General features: G+C 37.3%; 1 protein-coding gene across 1 annotated transcript in view; it reads left to right on the top strand.

The window, feature by feature from the left end:
- Positions 1-3,854: 3,854 nt before the first annotated feature.
- Positions 3,855-25,512, top strand: part of CUNH14orf39 (chromosome unknown C14orf39 homolog) — a 24,470-nt gene continuing 2,812 nt past the window's right edge. The window contains exons 1-14 of the mRNA XM_042872624.1: positions 3,855-3,903; positions 4,214-4,270; positions 6,557-6,683; positions 9,827-9,916; positions 13,833-14,020; positions 14,507-14,549; positions 14,944-15,064; positions 15,316-15,410; positions 19,978-20,117; positions 20,559-20,638; positions 22,732-22,817; positions 22,909-22,973; positions 24,069-24,139; positions 25,217-25,374. Coding sequence (XP_042728558.1) covers positions 3,855-3,903; positions 4,214-4,270; positions 6,557-6,683; positions 9,827-9,916; positions 13,833-14,020; positions 14,507-14,549; positions 14,944-15,064; positions 15,316-15,410; positions 19,978-20,117; positions 20,559-20,638; positions 22,732-22,817; positions 22,909-22,973; positions 24,069-24,139; positions 25,217-25,374 — 1,370 coding nt within the window. The remainder of the gene's footprint in view (positions 3,904-4,213; positions 4,271-6,556; positions 6,684-9,826; positions 9,917-13,832; positions 14,021-14,506; positions 14,550-14,943; positions 15,065-15,315; positions 15,411-19,977; positions 20,118-20,558; positions 20,639-22,731; positions 22,818-22,908; positions 22,974-24,068; positions 24,140-25,216; positions 25,375-25,512) is intronic.

Raw genomic sequence — 25,512 nt, forward strand, 5'->3', positions numbered from 1 at the left:
ATGTCCTCAAACTCGTTTCATCGGACGTTGAGAGACGAGGAACGTTGGTGTGAGGAGAACCCCCCGGGCTGCGCGGCTCTGCCCGCCAGGTGGAGCATCCTCATCGCGTTTCAGCCGCTTCCGAAGCGCCCGGAGAGGCGGTTGCTCTCCCGGCTCCGGCCGCGGGGCTGCTGCGGGGCGAACCGCGCTGAGGGGAGAAGGCGCCGCCCCGCCATTTTCTCGCCTCACAGCTCGGGGTGCGCGGGCCGCTGTGAGGGAGGCGGGCGAGGAGCCCGAGGAGCTGGGAAGGGCCTTTAGCAGGGCGCGGGGCTTCTCCTGGGGTAGGTGCCATAGGTCGTCCTTTTTTCTCTTGGGGATGGCGGAGGAGAAGCTGAAGAAGTGAGGCCGTGCCCGCGCCTCGGCTCCCCTCCACCCGACAGCGGCTGTGGCCCTGGACGTCTGTCGTGGCTCTCCTCGCCCTTCCCCTTCCGTCAGCGCTTCTAACGGGGCAGGGTCGGCTTGCGGGAGTCGGTGACCCGCACGAACGGCCCCTCACACGCCCTCGCACCGTCAGCGGCCATTTTGAGGTGCTCTCTTGCAGCCCCCGAGGTGTCAAAGTGTAATTTTTTGATTGATTTATTTCCAGGAATTTAAGGAGTGATCCACGGCGATATATTTTAACTTTATTTGCCCAACTAAAGAAAGCGTTGCAATCAAGGGGATATTTAACTTTATGAGGACTTGACGTTGGCTAACGAAGGCCTCTGCACACAGTGGTGATGTGCTTTAAACCCAGTTAGAAACAGGGAATTCAGAAGTGCAGAGCCCTACCACGCTCAGTTACAGTCGCTAGACTTGTGGGTTTTTTACCAGTCAGGAGAGGGCTTCGATGCTGTGGCAAGAAGTGACAACAGCAGCGGTTCTCACCTTGGGAGAGTTCACGTTTTATTGCTTAAACGATGGAGCAGAAGAGGGGCAGAGGGGTAACAGCACAAAGAGAGAACAACAGAGACGTGTGCCTTGCTTTTAGCAGAGAAATGTGAACTCAGCTAAATTCCAGGAACTAGATAACCAGTCGGGTGAGAGTCCTTTAGGATAGCGAATATCACAGGAGAGATACAGTTCATCATCAGAAGAGCTTTGCTGGAATTAAAATGGTTTATACAAAGCCTACAGAAATTGATAGCTTTGTGCAGCAGGTGTAGAATTGAGCGTTATGACAGAATTTTAAAGAGTAAGGGTCATGTAAATAAAAATAATACACAACCAGTAGTTGTTTTAGGTAGCTATTTGTAGAGGATGCCCGCGTAGTTTGAGCTCTGAGCAAGTGATTTTAAGCAAGGAATTTTTCTTAGAGTACGGGTATTTATCACCTGTTAATGAAGCACCTTGCCAGACTGGATATGAAGCCACAGCTGTAAATCTGTAATGAGGAATTGCATTAATGTCAGTGCTGAGATAGCAGGCAGACACACAGCATACAATCAGACAGTTTTTCTGGTTTCTGGACTCCGTGCTGTCCCATGATTCATTAAATTGAGTCCTATACAATCGAGTTTATTTAGGTGTTCTGAAAGGGCTAGATGCCTAATGTATGTATTTTTTGTAGAGTTCCAAAAAGCACAGATAGCGTCAAGCTGAGAGAGCCATTAGAAATCATCTGTTCCTGTTTGAAGCTCTTTTACTCACTGCTGTGTAGTGTATATTTTTCAGACATTAGCATTAAAATACAGAAAAATGTCATAAGCTGTCAATTTTATTACATTACCTGTTAGAGGTTGTGATCTATAGTTTCTTTTTGAAAAGGACCCTAAAAATGCCTTTTTTTTTTTTTTTTTCTGTAGCAGAAGTTTGAGGATTCTGCTCTGTAGTGCTTCTTTTGGATCAGAAGAATAACAGCCCCACGTGAGAACATTTGAATTTGTCATCCCAGGTTGGCAAATGGTTTAATGCTACTTTTCTCCAGTAAAGCCAAGAATCAGTCTTTAGTACAGCCATACCCTGAACATCTTTTGTTTCAGGCTGTTTTAAAATCTGCAGTCACCTGACAGATCACCAATGCAGTGAAATTTCAGCCCTTTCTACCAGCAACACACTGCCTTTGAATTTACAAACAGAAATTGTCATTTGCAGTTTTGTTACTTAATTTAAAAAAATATCTAGAACAGTAAATACTTCTATGTATACATGCTTACAGAAGCATTATCATTTTCTGCAATTTCACTCTTTAAACAAACTGTAAAAAAATACACAAGAAAACAACTCTAGTTCAGTTTTTCCTTTTTTTTTAATTAGTATTCACAGCACAAAATTAATCATAACTATTTTAAAGGAGTAAATGATATATGTCATCTTAATAATAAGCTGTTGTGATTTATACAACAATGAGAAGAAATTCTTTGCTGTTATATGTTCAAAGTAGTGTTTGTACTCTTTTTTCACCATTTCTGTACCTTATTTGTATGCCCCATTTTCTTGCAGGCTTTATAAGAACTGTCAGGGAAGGAGCTAACAAGCACTGTTTAACTGTTTCTAGAGAAAGAGTAAACAAACACGAGGGTTTTCCACCTGATGCTTTGCTGTTTGACTCCCATTTAGTGACAAAAGAGATTTCCAGGAATTCATGTGCCTCCCTTGGATAGTTAGCTACCAGTGTCTGCTTAACTACATTTTAGGGTCAGATAGACATCATTCAGCAGTGAGAGGGTTTCATCTTGCATCCTGCACACTAGACAGATCTTCAATATATGCTCCCAAGTAATTTTTAGTTCTTAATATGTTACTTATTATTTTCTTTTATTTGTTCCTGCAAAAGCAGAAATGTTTTGCTTTGGCTTGAATTACTTCTGACATTTTCTCTCAATTATTTTGCTAAAAATGTTGCTAGCTGTTTCCAGGCACCAGTAACTAGGGTGCCAATCTTGTATATATGTTTGGTAAAACTGTTCTCTCTTTCTTGGAGCTTTTATCACTGCCTGTTCTAATCCAGTGTCTTGGATTAGTAGCCCTGATCCTCACATAAGTATTAGGCAAATTCATTTCTGTCAAACATCCAGCATTTTAAATGCTCCCTTCTCTTCCCTCCCTGCTGTTTTCACAGTCTCAGTGCTACACTATGCAATCTTAATGCCACTTTAGTCCAATTCTGAAGTTGTTTTCTATTCCACTTTATCTTGGATTAGGATCTCATCCCCATTGCCAATTGGTTGTGGCTTTACTTTTTACACACAGCCGAAGGAAGTGTTCGTTCACCCATGGGAAGGCTGCTGTGGGACAGTCATGTTTCAGTGTGTCTGAGCTAACTGCCCGTGTTCAGGATGTTCTGATTAGGTACTGATTGCATCCTTTCAGGAGGGCGACATGAGTACAAGCTGTTTAAAAAAACAGAGCTGAATTTCTGCACGTAGCAGCACTCTACAAACAGAAGAATCAATTTGCAATAATCTGCTTTCTGTTGCATTTTAGTTCTGTCTTTAATCCCACTTATGCACATACTTTCTAATTCAAATGTACTTTGCAATTATTTGTGGAGGACTGTACAGAATGGATAAGAAGCTTTTCCATTACCATCACTGCAGTTGATAGGCTTAGTAAACCAGCTGGACTAGAGGCTCCACTTTTTGTACACGAGCGTTTCTTACTGCATTCTTCCCACCTTCCAAGAATGCTAAACCTCTTCAACACAGAACTTCTCCAGGAACATTTACCTAAGCTGTACACTTCCTTTTTCCCCAGCTGTGGCTTAGACCTCCAGTAAATCCATTACTACAATTGGTGAAAAATTTGGTTCCATTAAAATGGAACTTTGACTTGTTTATTGTATTAATAAAGCTTTGTAAATCTGTAAACTGCACTTTTCTCCCAAGGTTTACACGATGAGTGACAGACTTATAAGCAACTTGGATAAACTCCTGCTTGAGTTCGGTAAGTCATTATATTGTATATTTTTAAAGTGAAAATTACCAGTGCACTGCATAAAGTGATATTTTTAACTTTATGCAGTTACATTAACTTTAAATAAACATTTAAATATTAAGGTTTTGATGATCACCTACATAATGATGACGTTATGGAGCAGGGTTCTACAAATTACTTAATAGCAAAATTGCTTGTCTGAAGGGGGACTTTTAGATGTCTCATTAAAATCTTTGCTAATTGATGTTTGTACAATTAATGTTGCAAAATGTTTGTTTAACAGTTCATTGTAGATAAACGTGTTTATTTTTCTTTCCAGTTTTCCAGCTAAAACAAACTTCTTATGCAAAGGAACATGTAAATCAACAGATAAATTGTGAGTAGTGATAAGATATCATTTTATTAGCTGTTGAATACTCTGTTTCATCAGTCCTGATACATGTCTGAGTTTCAGAGGCGGAAGCAAGCTTAATAATGAAAGCTGCCCAGTGTCCTGCTCTCACCCTGTCTCATCTTTTGCCATCAATACTTGCTCGTTCTCCCTAGCAGACTTTGCTTTTGCCTTCGACTTTTAGCTAATGCTGCTCAGCTGTCTCATGGACAGCCAGTTTCGTGCTGCGCCATTTCCTGCTCTTACTCAGTAGCTCCTCACAGTTGCTGGCAGTTCTTTGGTTCAGCTGTGCTTGCTCGATACATCTGCCACTTGTCTGCCTTCTCTCTTCATGTTTTTTGTTCTTCCCAAATTTGGACCTGTGCCTCACTGCTTCTTCTCTCTTTCTGTCTTCCTACAATAATGAAAGTTCTCTCAGTTGCTGCAACCTACTCAAGCCTGGTTCTTCTTTTCTGTGGTCGAGCAGCTGGTCATTTTATTTGAAATCCCAAACAGTAACACCAATGGGAAAGCCTTGCTCCAATGAAATTCTTTCTTCCTAGGACTAACAGTATAATATTATGGACTTAGATCTTGGCTGATTTATTTATTTTTTAACTATCCCGCCAGTTGTATCACTCAGTCACAGGAATGGATATAGAGACAACCTAAAGAAATCCGTGCTCATCTCTGCTACCTCACAGGTAGAAGCTGAAGTTCAAGTCCTTCAGGAATAAGAGTGTTCTGCATTGTATTGGTGGCAGTATTTCTAATGATCTTAAGTGATACGTCCAAGAAAGTACTTACACATTGAGAGGGTTATCAATATTAGATTGAAGTATTTTGAACATTAAAGCATCTATTACACAAAATCTGGTACCCATAGAGTTCTGTAATAATTCTTTGGTCTCCGTCTGTAAATTTAGAGCTATTTGTGGCTTCAAATTTGTTCGAGCTTACTGCAAGTGAGCATGTTTTAGGTGAAATCCAAAGGCTTAGTAACTGTAGTAACATACTACAGTTGTTTGAGAGTTCAGTTGAAAATGTGCATGAACTCAAAAGAAACACTTAGACTTCAGGTATTCAAGGTATTAAGACACTGTATATACTCTGGATTACTCAAGATATTAAAATACATTGGGATTCTGTTGTTTTTTGCTGGCTGATGTTTATCTCTGACAGGTACACTTCTCCTGTATCAGCCCAGATGGAACTGCAAGTGAATATGTAGCAAATGCTGCAAAAACAGACCCAAAGTTTAGGATGATCTAAAGCTATAGAGCAGTAATTCACACAACTCGAGATAAATCTCAACTAAGATGCCCTCCTTAAACAGATGTGAGGGGGCAGGATGTCTGTGATTGAGTGACTTCAGTTTAGTGGCACCATCTTTGTTGTCAGGGCAGCAGTGATGGCAAGGGAGATTTGGCACAAGTAGTTCCGAACCTCTGTAGGAAAGAATAAGAGATAGAAAACACAGGGAAACAAACAAACAAACAAACATGCACTTCGTTCTGCCCATCGCATTGCAACGTGAATATGCGTGGTAGCTCTCACAGCTTGTACTTGTGAAACAATGCTGGTAACATCCATGTTTTTGGGGATTTGTCATTACAATAGATGCTCCTCATTAATTGCCATCTATTTCCTACTCAATATATGAATCCATCATACATTACATTTTTTATTTGTATTTATTTGCTCCCAATTCCAGCAATCATTTGTGTATATGCTGTTAGAGATGTTTTTAGTTTTCGTTTCTTGAAGTCAGCTTTCCCATTCAAAACATTCTTATTTCTGGACTTCTATAAAATAAAAGGTATTTAAAGAGACTTTTATCTCAAGCAACTCTTGTGCTCCAATCGGTCTCCCAGTTGCAAGCATTACCACAAGAAAAGTGGCTCCCACTGTTCTCCTGCATACTACCACTAGTGTCTGCAGACACTTGTCCTTCTGTGAACTTTGGAGAAGAGTTGGCATTAACTATTTATAAGCATTTTAATTTCTACCACTATTAATAGCTTCAGTTTCACACGGACTGGGATGGAGAAACAGCACTGATGTTTTTTTCCAAAGCCAATTTCATAATATTAAATAAAAATCACTGTTCTCACCACACAGCTCTTTTTTTTTTTTTCATTCACTTTGTTGTTGCTTTGCTTAACTGCAGTCTGTTTGCTCATCTGCTACTACTGAGACCAAGCACTTAGGAAGAAATTTTCATTCTCTGAATGTAGACTTTTTATTTCATGGCTATGTTGCAAGCACTTAAACATATTTTTACATTTTCAGTGTATTCTTCAAAAATCACAGAAAAAAGGAATGAAATTGCTAGATTGCAGGAAAATATAAATAACTGCAATGATGCAATTGCTGATTTACGCAAGCAAAATGAGAATTGTAAGGACAGCTGTAACGTGTAAGTATAACGTGAGCTGAACTTTTAGTCAGAGCTGGCATTAAGAGTCAGAATCTAAGAATATAAGAATATAGCCATAGAATCACAGAATGGCTTGGACTGGAATGGACCTCAAGGATCACGAAGCTCCAACCCCCTGCCACATGCAAGGCCACCAACCTCCCCATTTAATACCAGCCCAGGCTGCCCAGGGCCCCATCCAACCTGGCCTTGAACACCTCCAGGGATGAACGGGGCATCACAGCCTTTCTGGGCAGCTGTTCCAGCACCTCACCACTCTCTCTGTAAAGAACTTAGCAGATCCTATCCTTTTTGTTTTCTTGCAAATCTATACCTGAAGATAAGTGCTTGAATATAGATGTCCGTTGCATGTATTTGAAAAAAATTATAGAAGGTTTCTAAGAATGAAAAAAGAAATGAAAGTTGCACCAGAGTCCTTCCTAGGTTTCAAAGTAGCCACAAAGAGAAGAAGGAAAGGAATCATAAGTGAATGGAGGTTTAGTTGGCAGCTGATTGAATTGATTGCCATTCTGTAATGATTTGTAGCTTTGTTAAAATAAGTTAGGAAAAGATTTGAACTTGAGAATAAAATTTCAGTTTATTTATACTTTTTTTAAGCTGTAAATCAGCAATTAGGTAATGCAAACAAGGAAATAAGAAATTAAGGGTGAACTAAAAATCTGACCAAATTTTGAACCATTAAATTCAAAGGGCATTGGCTGAGGTCCTAAAAAGAACAGTCAGTGGCATTAATGTAAAGAGACTGAAAATAAGAAATGACTCCATAAGGGATACGGTATTCATAGAGACTGTGCTTGCAGAAGGATGAGATTTTGTCTTAAATCATTGAAAGTATCACCCATCAACGTACTGAAAACTGTACTAAACAAGTCCTAGCTGTGAGATCAGACAAAGAAAGTACTAGAATCATCTTAAATTTCTAATATTAATCCTAGTTGATACTCCTGATACTCTGGACAATTTTCTAACATTGGTCTTGTAAATTCAGATTCTGTATTTGACTGGCAATCATCCTCACAGCTGATTGATTCAGAGATGAGTATCATTACATTTAGTTGCCAGGAACAGTCAATAGAGCTCTCAAAGAAACTGCTTGTTGTCTGGATTACTAGACATCATATTGAGGCACAAAGACTTTGAACAAAATACTGCATTCTTACATGCAACAAGTCTACTGAAAATACAATACATGAGATGTGGATCAGGATACTACTGTGATTTCTAAAAAATCCGTAGAAGCCTATTTAACAAAGAACTGAAGAATACTATGACAAAGAAGAAATACATATTCTTAGGAACATAATGACATTTTTCTAATATTTAGCTGCTTGAATGATTCAGGCATGACGTGTTGATCCAAGAGCAAGAAGTGGTGAAATACTGTTGATGAGACCATTTCAAATGTTATCGTTCCTCTTACAGTGTTTTAATTTGTGTTCATGATGGTGGAGTGGATGGAAATATAAAAGAAAGCCAGATGAACACAGAATGTTTCTAATTTAGGAAACGAACTGTTGTCTTGTCCAGCTGGCTAAACCCCAGAAAATTTTTAGTGCCTTCAGATAAGTGTGGATAGAGATTTCTCTATGCCTTTGCTGATGAAAGGAGGAGCAAACAAATGCAATAGTTATCAAGAGCTTCCATGAAATGGTGCACTTAGCAAACTATGGATCAACTACTTGGATCCTTCATGCCTTGTTCTGTTGCAAAGCTTATTCTTAAACTCTGTGTTCTCCACATGCCTGAAGAACAAGTGTGAATACAAAATGTAACATGCATTTGGCTTGTAAAAGTGGATAGAGCCTTCTGATCCCAGGCTGGATGTGGCTCTGGGCAGCCTGGTCTGGTGGTTTACGACCCTGCACATAGCAGAGGGGTTGAAACTAGATGATCATTGTGGTCCTTTTCAACCCAGGACATTCTATGGTTCTATGATTCTATGATTCTGTGATTCTATGATTGATCTCTGGTTAATATGAGTTCCATGCCATTGTCGTTGCTCTTTTTTTTTAAACTCCAAAGAAAGACATGGAGTTTTCTGGAAGAAGATCACAGTGTTTGTGTGCCTGTGTGCACCTACACATGTACTATTAGTTTCTGACTTTTAAAAATCTAAGCCCTTAAAACTGTGGCTTTCTGTTGAATCTTCAGAAGGTGTGGTGAAGAAGCATTTCTTAATTACATTTTTAGTGATTAGTGGTGCTAGCCAGTTTGTGCCAAATAATGCTAAATATCCTGAACCAATGCTGCACTTCCTCGTTGAACTTTTTTTCCAATGAGAAACTTTAATGCTGTTATAGATGTTGATTATGCATGTGTTCTATCACCTGGAGTACATTGTTTTTTTGCTCAAGGTTATTGGACTTTAGCAAATTAATGTCTATCTTTATTTCCATAATGGAAACAGCTATTTACACCACCTTTGGAGTGCTTGTCCAGAAACACATCCATACTTTCTGTGATTGCAAGCTGCACGCTCTCCAGTTTTGGACCATAGGGCATACTCACCCAATGCCCTTTACGTGCCCTACTCATGAATATGCAGTGTAAAATGGACCACATGTCCTCGGTTACTCTTACCATTGCGGTAGAAAATAGTTCCTTTGCTCAGCTGTGACCTTATTCTGCATTTCTTCATTGATAATTTCCATCTCTTTAAATGTAACTTTTTGTTGTTGTTGTTAACCTGTTCCAAATCTATGTAGGGCTTCAGGTGCTTTCAGATTTTCTTCTTCTTCTGCCTTTTTGGTGCTTGATGGGATCTATGCGAGTGCTCCTAAAGTTGGGATTTGTTTGCATGTCTCCTAGGTCTGATAGTTCCAGCCAAACTTCACTTATTAGAGATGTTTACATTGCCCTAGAGTAGCAGTATTCTGGATGATGCCGTAGAGGCAAAAAAGAACATATCTTGCCAGCAACTGAAGTTCAGTTCTCATCTGCAATTAACTTATTTTCAACTACTTAGCTGGAGCTTTTTACACTAGAAAAATACGTGCTTGACTTTCAGCACATTAAGTGACTTGCTCTAGTTAGCTAGCTAAAGTAAGTTGTTTTTGTCTTCTTTTTTAATTGCTTTTTTATTAGGAAGGACCATTTACACACTTCTTTTTTGTACTTTGCAGCTGGAAGCCCACATATGCAATTCTTAGCAAGCATGAAGAATATGTGAAGAATGAACTTGAAGTTTTACAAGAAGCTACAGAAAATGAGAGGTATCAGTGATCGTATAGGATAAGATTTCTAGAAGCAGTGCTTGTTGATGGCAGTGCTGTCTAAATTGATCTGCAAAGTTATGCAGTCTGCATCAAAAAGTTTTGGTAAACATTTCACTGTAATAAGAGAATATTCATTTTCCATTATTAGGAGTTCATCTGTGACTTTGTAGATGCTAGTGAAATAGGATAAAATATAGCTTTTTCAGATAACTTCCCAAATTTCTATAACAATTTTCAGAACACTGTTGAATTGCCCACAATTTCAAGAGAAGCCCTCTGAATTTGGATAATCATAAGGTAATCAGTGTTTCAGCTTTGACAGAAATACAAAATATCAGAGCATATTTGCAGAAACATATTTTAATTACAGATGGTTTTTTTAACCAGTAGCATGACATGTCTTCACACATGCTGTAATTTCAGTAGTTTCAGACATTCAGGTTTGGAAGACTTTTTGGAAAATACTGAGATTCGATGTTTTCTAGAAGCATCACATAAATGAACTTGAGCCTTTACTTTCACATCTGCACTAAACAAGATAACTGATGCATTCAAATAATTTGTTTTTCTTTATTTATGAATAATTCTTCAAAATAACTGCAAAGCATTCAAGTTCAGTATTAAGGCCAGGTTGGACGGGGTCCTGGGCAACCTGATCTAAATGTGTATGTTTGGTGGCCCTGCTAGGCAGGGGGGTTGGAACTACATGATCCTTGAGGTCCCTTCCAACCCGGGTGATTCTGTGATTCTGTGATTCTGTGATCTACCAGCACTGAGTGGGATGAAGAACAGACCCTGAAAATTTTCACTTAAATTTTGGAAGTGGGTTGTGACAAAGTTAAAGCTGTGAAATATTGTTTAACATTCAGGAAAAAAAGAAGTCTTTATTTTAGAGAGGTTGCTCACCTTTACTGATCTGCTTGGGAAGAGGAAGAGGTTGGTTAGTTGTGTGTTAAAAAAGTCATGGCAGATCCATCTAGACATCTGGATAGCAGTGCAGGGGTGTTACTGTAGGCAACTGCAATTTCAAATGTTGGCTGTGTTTTATGCTAGTGTTCTTCTTGCAAGTAGTTCAAGACAGCAGAAGTAGAATGCCTGGCAGCCTTTAATTAACTCTGTTAGTAGCTGATCTGCCTTCCTCTTTAGAGCTCCGTATTTGGTGAAAAATGAAGCTAAATTGGCTTTCTATGAGTATATGAGCCATTTTGGCCTTCACTAATTTGAGCTGACAAGCCAAAGAAGCATTACTTTTAAATTGCTTCTTTAGATAACTAGTTTCAATTCCAACATGAAAGTGTTTGCTTTTTTTTTTTCCTCCTGAGCTTTTAATTGTAAAACATCGTGACTATAAACCATGGAATAAATTTAATTCATGTATTTCATGAAAGTTGTCTCGAGAGACTTCTTTCAAATACAGTCCCTCTGTACTGAAGCATTTGCTTATTTTATTTTATTTGCATATACTCAAATCAGCAAGGCGTGCATTCAACAAATTCTGAATAGATAAATTAGGAAGAAAAATAAGTGCATTTAAAACGTTATGTGCTGAATGCCCTTCTTAAGCTGGCATTTGCGGACATTCAGGACATGCTGCTTTACATGCAAAGATCTTTTTAAAAGATGACTTTAATGTGAACAGTACTGAATTCTAAACAGCTGATGTTCAACTGTGTGAATGGAAGGATGCGAATTACTTAGGAAAAATACTGGAAATAGAGTCAATTCCTCAAGACTTCTATGCTATATTCCATATGGCCATAAATATTTATCTGTGGAAAACAAATTTTGGGGAAAAAGTGTGTTTAAAGTTTGAGGATGATATTCAGAAGCCTGAAATGTATCACTTGCAATTATTTGACTTTGATTTATATTTTAAAATTTATTTGCAAATGTCACTGTTGCTTAGCAATTGTTTGTAGAATCTATTAAATTAAATGGAAGTTTGTATTATTTTATCTTTCATACCTTGACAGTATACACAAATGTCTAGGAAATCCAATAACTTCACGGATTCCCAAGACTGTCCATGAAAAAAGCCATGAGAAAAACAAATAGACCGATGTCCTTTTCTACATAAAGTTTGGAAATTTCTTGATTTCACAACCTGGAATCATAGCAGTGTTAATCTACAACTTCTTTCCCTTGAATATGTGTGCTGCACTTCAGTCAGTTTAATGGGATGCCTGGAGCATCGTTTTATTTGAAAAATGAGATTTCATTTTCTGCTATGACATTAAAAAATTGACATTTCTTTTGTAAGAGAAGTTTCAACAATTGTGTATGGACAGAAATGTCTCTTGTGCTGCCCAGTCTAACCAGCCAGCAGCCAAAGTGTCTGTTTTTCAGTCAGTCAGTAATAGCAGTTTGACATATAGCTATTCTTTAAAGAGGAATACTGTGATTTGGATACAGTGAGAGCTAGTCCTTATTGCAGGCAAACAGGTGTGTCTGTGCCTTCAGTTGCTGTTATGCATAATGATTTGTTTCATAGAGGAATTTCTAATTAATCTGCAGTGTACTGATAATGTAATATTTTCACACGTGCTTCTGTTATTAAGCTTTTGCTTTCAAATGTGGAGATAAATATACCAGGCCTTGGTTGTTGTTATTGATAATTTTAAAAACAGTTAATAATTAACTCTTGCTTTCCTGCAGGTTACCTGTGTGTGACATTAACAGTTAGAATCAGTTCCTTTGTTAATTACTCAGTGTTCATCACTGTGCTTTCCCTACAGATACTGAGTTTGCATTGGAAATGACCTGTAATGCACGCTAGACCTAGCAGCACTACTGGAGTAATAAGAAATGCTTCCCAGTCACACAGTTGAATATTTGATCTGCTGTTTGCAAGCTATCTCGCAAATTCCTTGTCTAATTGAGAAAACAGACCTAAGAATCTCATCCAGCATAGTCACTGTCATTGATTTAGCACAAGCCAATTTCTGTTCTGTCCAATAGTACTTCTTTTTCTCTTTTTTCCAAGGAGAATAATGATCAATTTTCAGCTTTATGTGATGAATTACATCTAATTGCTTCTTATGGCAGTTGTTTTTATAACAGTATTTCAAAAGCTCATTTAAACTTTAACAACGTCATGAAGATTTATTTAATGGGACCTCTTAATTGATGCTACCTGCTTTAGTAATTTGTAGCTATGTTCTCACTCAATGTCAGTGAAATTATATCAGTGTGAGATTAATGTAGAGGGCAGTCTTACGAGAAGCTGAATATTTTGGCTCTTTTCCAGTTAAGCATTGAAGTGTTTGCTTAACCTTAGGTTTGGTAGTCTTGTTATTTTAGTGTGACTGTTGTGTTTGTGTGAGGCTTCCCTCAATCAGATAGCTCAGCATTTCTGCAGCACTGCATCAGGCTGATCTAAATCACAGAATCGTAGAATGGCTTGGGTTGGAAGGGACCTCAAGGATCATCAAGCTCCAACTCCCTGCCACAGGCAGGCTACTAACCTCCACATTTGACACTAGATACATATATATATATAAATACTGTATGTATATAAATACTGGGTGCTAGGCCAAATGATCCTTTACTGTAAATTTGATGCAGCTCCACTGATACAGGTTGAGTTCTGCCAATAAGCAGAAACAGAGAATTTGGCTTGCTGTGAGTTTCACGATAATTAAACAAGGAAGAACAATTTGTCATCTGTCAAGCTGCCTTCATGGTATGGTCTAGATTCCTTTCAGAATTATGGCTGTTATATCATGAATGTATTTTTGCTTTGTTCAGCACAATTTTCCATGAAAACAGATGGAAGAAAACAAAATAAAGTCAAATAGAGACATACTGAAAAAGTACTCTGACCTTTTCCAGAATAACAGCAAGTCTAACTGAGATGATTCCATTAAGTAATAGCTTTCCTTTCTAAAAGCTATCTAAATTATATATTTTATAGGAAAATGTATCAAGATTACATAATCCAGTATAAGGAGACTCTGAAGCAACACCGTGAAAAATATGCAGAAACTGCCCTTGCACAGGAATATTACAAAAAAAAGAAAGAGCTTGAGGAAATCCAGAACAGAATTCAGAAACGGTCTGAACAATATAAATTGAAAGAAGATGCTGACTTGGACATGCTTGGTACTGTTATTATCAGTGCTTATGCAGTAGAGCCTTTTGCTGGTGGACTGCATGTTACAGCCCTGTACAGAAATCCATTTATTGATTTATCAGAGCTTCTCTTAAGCTGATAAAAAAAATCTTCATTTTTGTTATGCCATGTTTAGGAAAAAAAAATGTAGCAAACTGAGATTTGGAAGACAAATTTAGTTGGAGTATGCATGCTAATGTTCTTTCCTCCAACCTGTAAGTGTAATGGGGAGAGGTTGGCCAGTGGGCTTCTTAGGGTAAAAAAATCAACCAGTATTAGTTTAGAATTAGCTTCTCAAACACTTACTTGCTTATTTACTTATTGTGCTATTTTAAATGTCATTACTTTCTGTATTATTGCTATTACTTTTATGAGCTATTACACAATGGTAAGTGTTCCTGAACCATTAATTTAAACTGTATTTGTAGAGAAAATGAGACTTGTTAATGTTCTGAAACAAAATTTTATTTTTACAGAGCCTGCTCCTTTTAAATCCATTAATGACTGGGCTTTGTATATGTATCCTTGAAGTGTAATGTTAATACAGTTTACAGGAAGGAAAGTTTATATTTAACTTTCACAGCTTTTGATTTAAAAATATAGTAATTATGTTTAGAGTGGCAGCACAGCCATTTCCCCATGGGATAACTGTAGGTCAAATAATAGTTTTTCAGTTAAAATTTACTGGAACATTTTGAGGAAGATAATTGTATTTCATCTAATGACCTGTCAGTCAAAAAGCTTCATTAAAGAGAAGACTGAAGTTGGATTTGGAGACTTTCCTAAGACGTGGAATAGTCAGGAGTTTCTGTCACTCTAGAACTTGCACTTACAACACAGAACTGTGAGGGACCTGATTATATCCCCTTCTTTAATAAAATCATGTTGCCACGTATATTCCTTAATTTGGAAGTGCTTCTTTGAGACAAAAAACACAGGAAATGTTAAAGCTTGCTGAAACTGCTACACAAGAATCAACTGAACTAGAAAAAGAAGCAGATGAAATAGAAATGAAAATTAATTATCTTAAAAAAGTAAGTGTGTATTATATATATGTAGGTACTTATACAACTGACTTGCTGAAACAAAATAGTAGTATATTTTCAAGCATATGAGCCAACAGGATGATACTGGAATTAATGATTATTCATTATTATCATTTTGGCTACAAAAAAATTCTGCTTGCACTGATTCATCAGTTTAGAAGCCCTTTGCAGCAAGTAGCTGTATCATTTTCACATTTTTTTATTAAATTGTGATGTTTATTTATTCTTTTTCTTTTAAGACTTTTGAAGAGACCACAGAAGATCAAAATAATTCAGAAATGATTGAAGGAAAAAATCTGAAAAGTCTAGAGAAACCAAAGGAATTTAAAGAAAGGTGTGTTTTTAGAAATTCTTTCCTTCTCCTTGCTTTCATCCAGAAAAACATCTCAATATTCACACAAAGGTGGCAACAAAACACAAGTTGTTGCTGTAGAACGACTAGCAAGGTTTTCAACCCAAGACATATGAGTCATTTACATAACTTTAAAAGAATCTTATTTCTTGGTGTTCAGTGGTGGCAAATTTCTATTGCCAGAAAATGAGTGTTACCTGGAAATAACTATTCAAAAGTATTTTGTCTAAAACTTTGCTCCTCGCAGCTTCTGCTAATGGATCTGTGTGGATAGTTTTATGGCTTGTAATTACAGTTACAGTGACTGTGCAGTCAAAAATAGAATACATTAACTATACTGAACAAGTATTTGGTGAAAAGTTCAGGGTTACATATGTCATTGCCTTCAGCTCCAAACTACTCTTAGAAATTTAACACTTAATTTGGTTCTTAAAAGCAAGTGTGAGTGAAAGTTTCATTGACAGGATTAATGGCTTAGTAAATTAGTCAGTGGTCATTTACAACTGGGACTCGCTTTAATTTGAGCTCAATTACAGTGGCTGAAGTCACCATCAGGACCATCTTGCACTCATCTGAATTTCTTGTGAGTATTAAGACATGAAACTTAAAACTGACTCTGTTGGACAAAAATCCAAAAGACTTAGTCCAAATGATTTTATGTCATGGTGTGCTTGATAAGGGTGCTCTTCAGAGCTTTGAACTGGGATTTAGTGGACTATATGTACAGAAAGCTGTCCTTTTAACTGTCTCCTTCCCCAGGAATACTTTACGTTTTTAATATCTTCTTATAGAATCCTGTATTATTCAAATGATTAATTCTTCATTGTTTAAGATCTTACACCAGTTCTGCCTTCTTATCTAAATTTGGTATGATTGGCAAGATCTCAGAAACACAGGGAAACAAGAAATCCATGCAGTTCTAAGACTGGGTGAAGAAGATTGGAAATACTCCCTTAGAATTCTCAAAGGGCTCCAAGTATGTTCAGTATGCAGAAAATGCCAATTAAAAGCATACTATAGAGGGAGGAGATCTCTGTTTTGGGCACAGAGGTGCAAGAAGTACTCAGTGAAACCACTTTTAGAAAGGAATCTGCAGGGTGTTTGCTGGACTTGCCACTTTCATAAAGTTACCTCTTTCATAAAGTTTTCAGGTGCTTGAACCTTCATCAAAAATTGTGCTTTGATTGTGCATAAGTAGATCTTTTGATGCTCTGCTGAAGTTCCATGGCTTACATCATGGTTATAAGATGCTGTAAACATTTCACACCATTCTAACTCACACTGCTCTTTAACCTCCATGCATGTGTTCATGTGATATAGCATATACTACCAGACCACAACCTGATTACTAATTAACATTGCTTTTCTGGAGTAAATTTTAAAGCATAGTCTTGCCAAAGTTTTGTAAAACATAAGGGCTTATGGAAAATGGTGTAAAAGTTGTTTTAAAACATCCCTCTTTAGTGTATTAAAAGAGAAAGGAAGCACAGAAATATCTGAGTAACTACTGATGGTAAAAATTGGAATATTATTAATCTGTGATTGTAATCACTGTGGAAAGAAGCAGAAAATGTACTAAGACAATGATTCACGTGAATTAAAACCTTTGTAGACTCAAATCAACATAGAAAAATATAATAAGAGAGTAAGGGTACCAAAGGCAGGAGCTGTTGTGCAGTCACCACAGGGTAATTCCTGAGCAGAGAGATCTTTGTAAAGCAGGAGGTAACTTCCATCTTCTGCCACAAAAGAAGAACAAAAAAAGAGTTGTATTGTGAAAGTCCATAAACTGATGCAGAACAGCATGGAACCAGCAAACGTCAAACAGAACAGCAAAAGCACTGAGCAGAATAACGTACAAATTAATACCCATGGAATACTGTAGAGGGCTACAAGATAAGAAAGGAACATGAAAGTTAACTGATAGCTGCTGGTGTATATGTTCTTTGGGCAGGAGGATGGCAGTGGTTATCATTTTGTCAAAAAGATTGGAACAGCTGCAAAACACATTAGTCTTCTGATGCAACCTATTTTCTTTGAGTAGTGGACTTCTGTAGTGCACCAGTTATATTCAACAAGTATTATAGTTCAAATTTCCATACCAAAAGTCCTCATCAGTGACCAAAAAGGAACACCAAGTAATAGTGTACACCCGGTTAAATTTTAAAGTGATTCGGACTGCTCTTGTGTCTTGAACTTTTTTGAAGCCCTGGATTGTGTTTCTTGATTAAAGATGGTATTACACAGAAATCTCCAACAGTGCTTTGGTATGTATCATCTTCATTCCCTATGCTTTTCTGGAATGCTTAGGAGAGATTAAATTCATTTATTCTGCAATCCTGGCTGTTTTTTTGTTTTTTTTTTTTCCCTTCATTTTGATTATGCATTAGTTCCATCTCTGAATACCAAAAATACCTTGTGTTCCAAATGAGGAGTTTTTGCTAAAACTTCTTCTAGAGGAAGAAGTTCTGTAGAGTATGATTTCAGTCCCTTCTGTGCCTTTGCATTACAAGTGATAAGACTGCAGCAATCAAATAAAAGACTTTGCAATATAATTCTTGTAAAATATTGTAAATCTGTTTCTGGACTTCTAAGTGTAAACATCAGTGAAGAATCACAGAATCATAGAATCAAAAAGACTGGAAAAGACCTACAAGATCATCCAGTCCAACCATCCCCTTACCAGCAATAGCTCTCACTAAACCAAGTCCCTCAACACAATGTCTAAACGTTCCTTGAACACCTCCAGGTTTGGTGACTCCACCACCTCCCTGAGCAGCCCGTTCCAGTGTCTGACCACTGTGTTGGAAAAGAGTTAACCCTGTACTGACCACAGCTACTGCTAAGGAAATGAAATTTTATTTTGACCTAAGAATATCTTTTTTTGCACTTTAATAAAAACTGAAAATATTACGTGTTTTGCCACATGGATCAAGATAAAGATCTTTTGTCCACTCAGATGTCTACTTACAGTGAAGCAAAAAAAGGAAGACAAATGATGTGTCTTGTTATTGCAGTTCAGAATATTTTGACTTTCAGTCTGCAGTTTGATTTTTTTCCCAGTAGTTATTAATGTCAGATATCTTTTTTTTTTTTTTTTAATAATTTTTTGGGTGAGGGAAGGGAGCAGATGTATTGTGTGTTTATGAAGTTTAACTGCAGGTCCTTTTGGAAGTTTTTGTTACTTAAAAAATCAATATCTCAAGAGTTTCTGACTCCTGTTTGCAACTCTACCATCAATCCATCCTTCTGAATAGATATGTATTGTAAAAGAATGGTTTATTTCCTGTATGGGAATTCTTTAGAAATACAGGGAATTGTCTGCTGGGTTTTACAAAAGCACACAGAAACTGACTCCAGGAACTTTTTAAAAACACAATTTGGTATCCGAAGTAAGTAATGTAAAAGGATTGGTTACTGGCAATCTAAATCATGACCATCAGCAGCAGCCTTGTTCAATTCATTTCATTTTTGAATGACTGTGATAAAGTGGCCGGATAAGCCAGTCTGAACAAGGAGAAGCCATTTCAGCCTGGGTTCTGTGCTTAGTTCTGCTTTGGCTAATCCTAAAGTTCTCCACATCTGATCTTAAAGATACTCAGTCATATAAACATCTTATTTTTTTGTAGTATGCATTCTTTACACAAGTAATATCTGCAGGTGCTGTAAATGAAAGATAAAGATGCTTTTAAATTATTTCTGTTTGATATATGATTTTATTTGTCATAGTAGGTGGTCCATGGTTTCCATAGTTTGTTAGATCCAGTATCTTAATCAATGCTTCTGGTTTGGCCAATGCTTCTGCTTTAGCCAGTAGTGTTGCTTATTTTACTCTTTGATACCTTACAAAGTTCATCTTACATTTTACCTTATTTGTGAAAAATATCAAAAAAACTGGAGCACAGAAGTGCCAAGCAAGAATGTCAGGGAGGAAATAAAATTAAAAAAAAACATTATTAAAAATAGAAAAAGGGTAAGTGATCCTGTGTCTGTTTCCACTCCCTATGTTTGTGCTTAAGTCAAGGAGCTCCTTGTTGATCCATAGAGGCCTCCTGGCATTCTTTCCTGGCTGCCTTCCTTTTTCTCAGGATGCACAGCTTCTGGGTTGGAGGAGACAGTCCTTAAATACTGTTCAGCTTTCTTGAGCTCCTCTTCCCTACAGTCTTTCTCCCATGTCACCTGCCAAGCAGTTCCTTGAAGAGTTCAAGGTCTGCTCTCTTGAAGTCCAGAGTAGCAGGCCTGCTGTGCACCCTCCTTAATGCACCAAGGATCTTGAATTCCACCATTTTGTGGTCACACTCCACTGTTTCTTGCCATTTTCTTTGATACCAACAAAACTCAAGTCAGCAATGTTATGATGATCACTTTGGTACTGTTGCATGCCCTTTGCTTTCAGTGATATTCTATGGTGTTCTTTAAAGAGAAACTAAAGTCTTATTGATAGCTGGAGCTGAAAAGAGCTAGAATCCCCCTAGAAGCATGCATTTCCCTTGAGAACTTCACTTATTTGAAGCTGTTGGATTTTATGATTTCCAATCTTTTTTTTTAGGATATTTGAAGAGAGTGAGCATCCTTCTTTGTTACATGAGAAACATCAGCTGTACAAACCATTACAGCTCCCATGCATTCCTCGGAAATCAGTCCAGTCTTTACAGACTGCTAGATTCTCTATGCAGCAAACAGAAACAGGTGCAATGTGCTTCTAATTATCTTTTTTTTTTTTTTTTGGTGAGAATTTTGAGTTATTTTTGTGTAAATAAATGGGAACCATGGCAATGAATATTCTCAGCTGTTTTCACTGTGATGGATGTAGCTAGGCTTTCAGCAGAAGTTGGGTGCATACCTGTCTTTGTGTTCTGACAACCTCTGATTTCTCTCTCATCTGTGCTTTGAGTAAAGTGACGTGGAAGATATACCTAACACACTGCATCAGAAAAAAAAAACTGAAGCATACTTCTGGGAATATTTGTAAATATATGGTAAATGTAACTATTATTTGTAGTAATTTGCTTGGAACTTTCACATTTTAGGTCTTCATGAGCAGTAAAATTTGTATGCTTTGTTGACAAGTTCAGTTTAACAATGCAATGCTTTGGATACTGTATCCTGTTTATATGTTTGTAAATTTAGGGAGAGAAGAAAAAGAAAATCCTATGGAACAATCAGTTGCTGCTAGCAGTTCTTCCAGCCATGCAGAAAATCCATCCCAGGTATGAGTACTGCCACTGGTAAAATGTGAGACTGTTCTATCTATGTATGTCGTTGTTTAAGTACAAAATACTTCAAACACACCCACTGCTATTTTGTCTTTCATAAAACTTGTTATCGATGGGTTCAAGATGCTGAAGACTTGGTAATCAAAATTATTTTTTTGATGCCATTTCTAACTCAATTGAAATTGCTTAAGTTATCATGAAGTGCTTCAAGTTATTACTGCTAGTCACATTAAACATTCTAGTATTGCTTCCCTGTAGGGAGCCTGCTTTAGCAAGAGTGGATGGACTCAATGTTCTCTTGAGGTCCCTTCCAACCTCTGCGATTCTTTGATTCTGTGTGATTTCTTTCCAAACTTGGTGTGGACTGTATGTCCAAATAAATGACTTCTGTAAGAGTTTTAAACACATAGAATTTGATTGTGTGCAGCAAAGTTTTGGAATTCAAGAAGGAATATAATCTTCTATTACTGATTCATCATCAGTCATCTACTCTGTGGGAAGGGATTTCACTGAGGACTAAGGATGTAGGATGCTCTGTGGGACTGCCTACAGTTTATCCAGAAAGAAAAAAAAAAGGCTTAGAGAAGTAAAACCTCAGTAGCATTTCTTTGTACACTTAAGAAGTTCAGAACTGTGTTTCCTTCTCTATCCCATAACTCCTATGACATTTTTTTTTTGAAAAGGGGAAGTGTATTGCAGCTCAATATCCTAAAGACACAAACACAGTAAAACAACCCAAAAACAAGCAGGAGGAATAACTTGCACAGTCACAAAACAAAACAAAAGAAAACCCACACTAATAAAAACACATTAGGTGAAAGAAAATTAACAAGGCTGATAGACTGTTGAAGTATAAAAGGAGTACTGGTAAAGGTGGCATCAGCAGAGATAAATAGTTTGCAACTATTTTTGCTGCGCAGCAATGTGGGGAAGTGTCCATACTGAAACTTTTCCTCACAAGGTATGTGTCGCTGGACCTATTTCAAACCAAATGTCAGTGAAAATTTGCCAAGTAAAAAAGTTAACAGCTGTGATTTTTTTATAACTTACCAAGGAAATCAAGGTTATTGTGAGTGCATCATCAAATGCTTTAGGATTGAGCTTGTGGGAACAAAACCACCTTCATTAAATAAGACAAGACAGTATGAAATGCAAGAGCTAGACTGAATGAAGCAAGACCAAAGTAAATTTCAGGTAGTTGTGATTTGTGACAGGCTTAGGGAGCTGAACGTGATGAAGATGTTGGAAGGGTTGTTGCCAGGGTAATCCAGATGAGGATGGCTATCTGGGACCTAGAATTGCACTTAGAAAACAGTGAGAAGCAGTAAGTCAAGGTTAAGCAAACTTTAAGAAAGGGTGACAGGAATGGGGAGAAGATGGAGTAGAAGAAAAAGATTGGAGGACAGGAGGTCTTTATGCTTCCGGAAAGGAGCTGTAAACTAAAGAAAGTGAGTGGTGGACGGATTCTGCATGTCCAGCCCTTTCGTCCCCTACCCTGATTCTATGATTCTATGATACGTTTTGCAAACTAAAACCAAACCACAACTAGCAGCTCCCTGTGAAATAATATGTTATATCATGCTAAGGCATAGACGCCTAGAGCCACTCTGCCCTTAGGGAACAAATACATGCTACGTGTTTGAGTCAGACCTTCTGATCTGGCCAATGTCTGTGAGGGGAGTGTTTGCATGTTACCTACAGTTGTTCAGTCAACCTGGCAGACTTAATCACTTCTGTGCGTTCTGACTTTGGCCTTAGAAGGTGGAGACAGGCCTGGCTACAGCAGTAATAAACATGAATAAAGTTTGTAAATTGTGTAATGCTATTTGTATGACTGAAAAGTTAGTTATTCACCTTTAGTTATCAGTGCTGTAAATGCAACTTTATTAGAAATAACAGATGTGGTTTTGAATATCATGTAGAAAAAATGTTAAACTGTAGGTAAAGCAGACAGGCAAAAAAAGTTGCGTAATTCCTAAAAAGAGCTTAACTGAGTGGATTTATGCAATCTAAGGACAAATTGGAAGGATACTGTCAGAGTAACAATTTCATGTGCTGCATCTCTTGAATTTTTCTTGGTGTTCTAGATGGTTATTGGCACTGCTGCAACTACTAATCTACAGGTTGCCCAAATTCCATCAACAGCAAGTTTTCAAAGCCAAACGCAGTTCAGGTAACTTTTCTCTAATGAAGTAGCTTTCATTTTAGAGATAAAGTTTATGGAAATAACCCACATTCAAACAAGTGTAATTTTTGTCTTTTAGACTGCTACGTCCTCCAAAGCAAGTGACTGCTAATCAACAGTTTGAGAGTGAAAAAAGTGTAATAGGTAAAGTGCCACTGCTGTCCTCTGATCAGATGTGCTCTAACTGTATGCTGACCACATAATGATAAAACAGAGTATTCTAGAAGCCACACTGTCACTCTGATATGAAGTGGACCACCATTTGTTTTCCTTCTCCACTTTATTTAGCTTTAACTTGTGAGTACAGCAGGCAGAACTGAGTCTTAAGTTTAAATGAAGACTGAACTGTGCAGTAATGTGAGATGCATTCTTCATCAACCACTGCTAATAAAGGGAATCCCCCAGAATTTCTAGTAAATCCACACTCTTAGTCTCAGGCTGTTTGGGCAAAATGAAAACCTGTCTGCAAATCTACTGAGAAGGCATGAGGAAATGCAAAGAAAAGGGCTATAGCAAACAAATATAGGAATCTTGAAGCATCAGATTAAGATCATTAAGAATGAAAACTGATATAAGAAATATACACAAAATGCTTACAGAAACACAATAGAGAATCTACAAATGCACCTGTAGTTTCAAAAATCCAGGGCACTGAGTTTTAGTTTAAATGCACTTTTTTCCTAATTACACTTCCATTTAAAAAATTAGAGCCCATTTTTTTTTCTATAAGTAGAATCTGAATTGTGTGTCTTAAAACACAAGATCTTAACTTACAGTGTGTGAAACATTGCGTGGTCTCAAGCTTAGACCAGAAATTTGAGTAACATTCTTCTCATTTCTTATGCTAGCTTTTGCCCAGGTCTTTAAGACATTTCTTCAGTCTCATGGACATGCTTTTTATATTGTGGTTCCTATTGACTGGTGTGAGCATTCTCGGAGTGCAACAGAAGGATTGGGCAAAAATAAGCAGTCTCAGGGAATGACAGCTGAAGAACTTACCAGACAAAATGAAGCAGCCTTAGTATAGCTTTGACAATAATAAATGGCAGAATAGGAGGAAAATATTATGAAAATTTGCCACAGAGTGGGTTATTATGGAAACTACAGTCAGAACACTTCCTTATCAATAGCAATGCCAAGTTAATAAATCTTTTTCAAGGATTCTTCCTCACCATGTAATTTTTATTTATCCATTTAAAATGCTGTTATAATATAAGGAGTGCTGTCTTCTTTGCATAGAAGACCAAGAGGCCAAATGTGATGATAAAGAAGCAGGAGATGAGCCTAAGGATTCTTCTTACATACCTCAAGTAAGCAGAGCATTTTAATGTCATAAGCAGTTATTTTATTTACAGTAGTCAATCTAACTTGATGTATTTGAGTCTTTTGGCAAGAACTAATTGTAATTCTCAGGAATTGTCAAAATGACTCATTGTAAGGCAACCAACAGAAGCCATTCCTTCTGATTACTAGGAGAATGACCTTGAGCATACCAGCATTCTGTGGTTTTTTAATGTTACCCTGTGAGGACAACTGTCCTATGCACATGATAGTTTCTAGATAGAACTGCTGTGTGACGTTTTCATCTGTGTAAGATAAGATACGTTTGAACATTTTTTTGCATTTTTGCATTTGAAATTCACTTATCCCACAGAAATATAGTACAGAAAGTAGGCTCTGTGCTGGCAACAGATTCTGAGTGGCTGCTTTTATTGGACTTTTATTACTTGAATGGGAATTTAGGCTCCATGCCATATTATTGAAGCCAGTTCTGTGTACACCTTGCATATGCAGATGATACTGAGATCAAGTTTGAGACACTCAGCGTCCTCTAGCTGGCTTACTACAGGCTGACACCCGCAGGCAACTGGTGGAGAACAATGTTCTTAATATGTTCTTAATGTTCAACAATACTGAGTTTAGTGAAAATTGCTCCACAGAATCCAAGTGTACATTCTCAGTTAACATTTCCTGAAAAAGAGAAAATATTCTTAGTGAGATAATGCATACTCTGATGGTTTGTTCCTTTAATTTGCTAGGAAATATCAAGAGGATTCCAGTGTGACTTAAAGCATAAGCTAAGAGATGATTTAGAAAGAAACCAAGGCATTGTTTTCAACCAACTCAAATGTTTTTTTTTGTGTGAATTAAGAACTTTCATAAATAGTTTCAATTGGAAGAAGTCAATTTTTAATTAGTTAAATTAAGGTTTCAGTTGTAACTATGGTGAATATGTAACAGGAAGCATTTGATTAAATTGCCTTTATTTTTCATGCAAATAAAAATAACTAACCTTAAAACATACAATGAGCATGCTTAGAGAAATGGCCTAACACTATTTTGGGAAATTACATGTGCCATAAATACTGTTGTATATTTCTTAACAGGACAGACACACGTATTTTAAGCCAAATGAGAATAATCCTGACACAGCAGCAGAAGGTGCAGAACGTTTTCTAAGAGCACCTGAAACACCGGAGTTTGTTGGAACACCTGAGTCAAAGGGGAAGAAAACCCAGTTTTCCAAAACACCTCCATTTGACTTGTACGAATAAAGCTTTTGTCCAGGTTTCCTGAGCAAAACTGTAATGATGCTTATTGTTCCAGTATTTCCAGAATTTTTGAAAGATGCTATAGAAAGTCTTTCATAGAAAGTTCTTAAAAAAAAAAAAAAAAAAAAAAA

The sequence above is a fragment of the Lagopus leucura genome, unplaced genomic scaffold (genome assembly GCF_019238085.1).
Source record: "Lagopus leucura isolate 7727_CA_CO unplaced genomic scaffold, USGS_WTPT01 Super-Scaffold_1, whole genome shotgun sequence".
In the NCBI taxonomy this organism is placed as follows: Eukaryota; Metazoa; Chordata; class Aves; order Galliformes; family Phasianidae; genus Lagopus; species Lagopus leucura.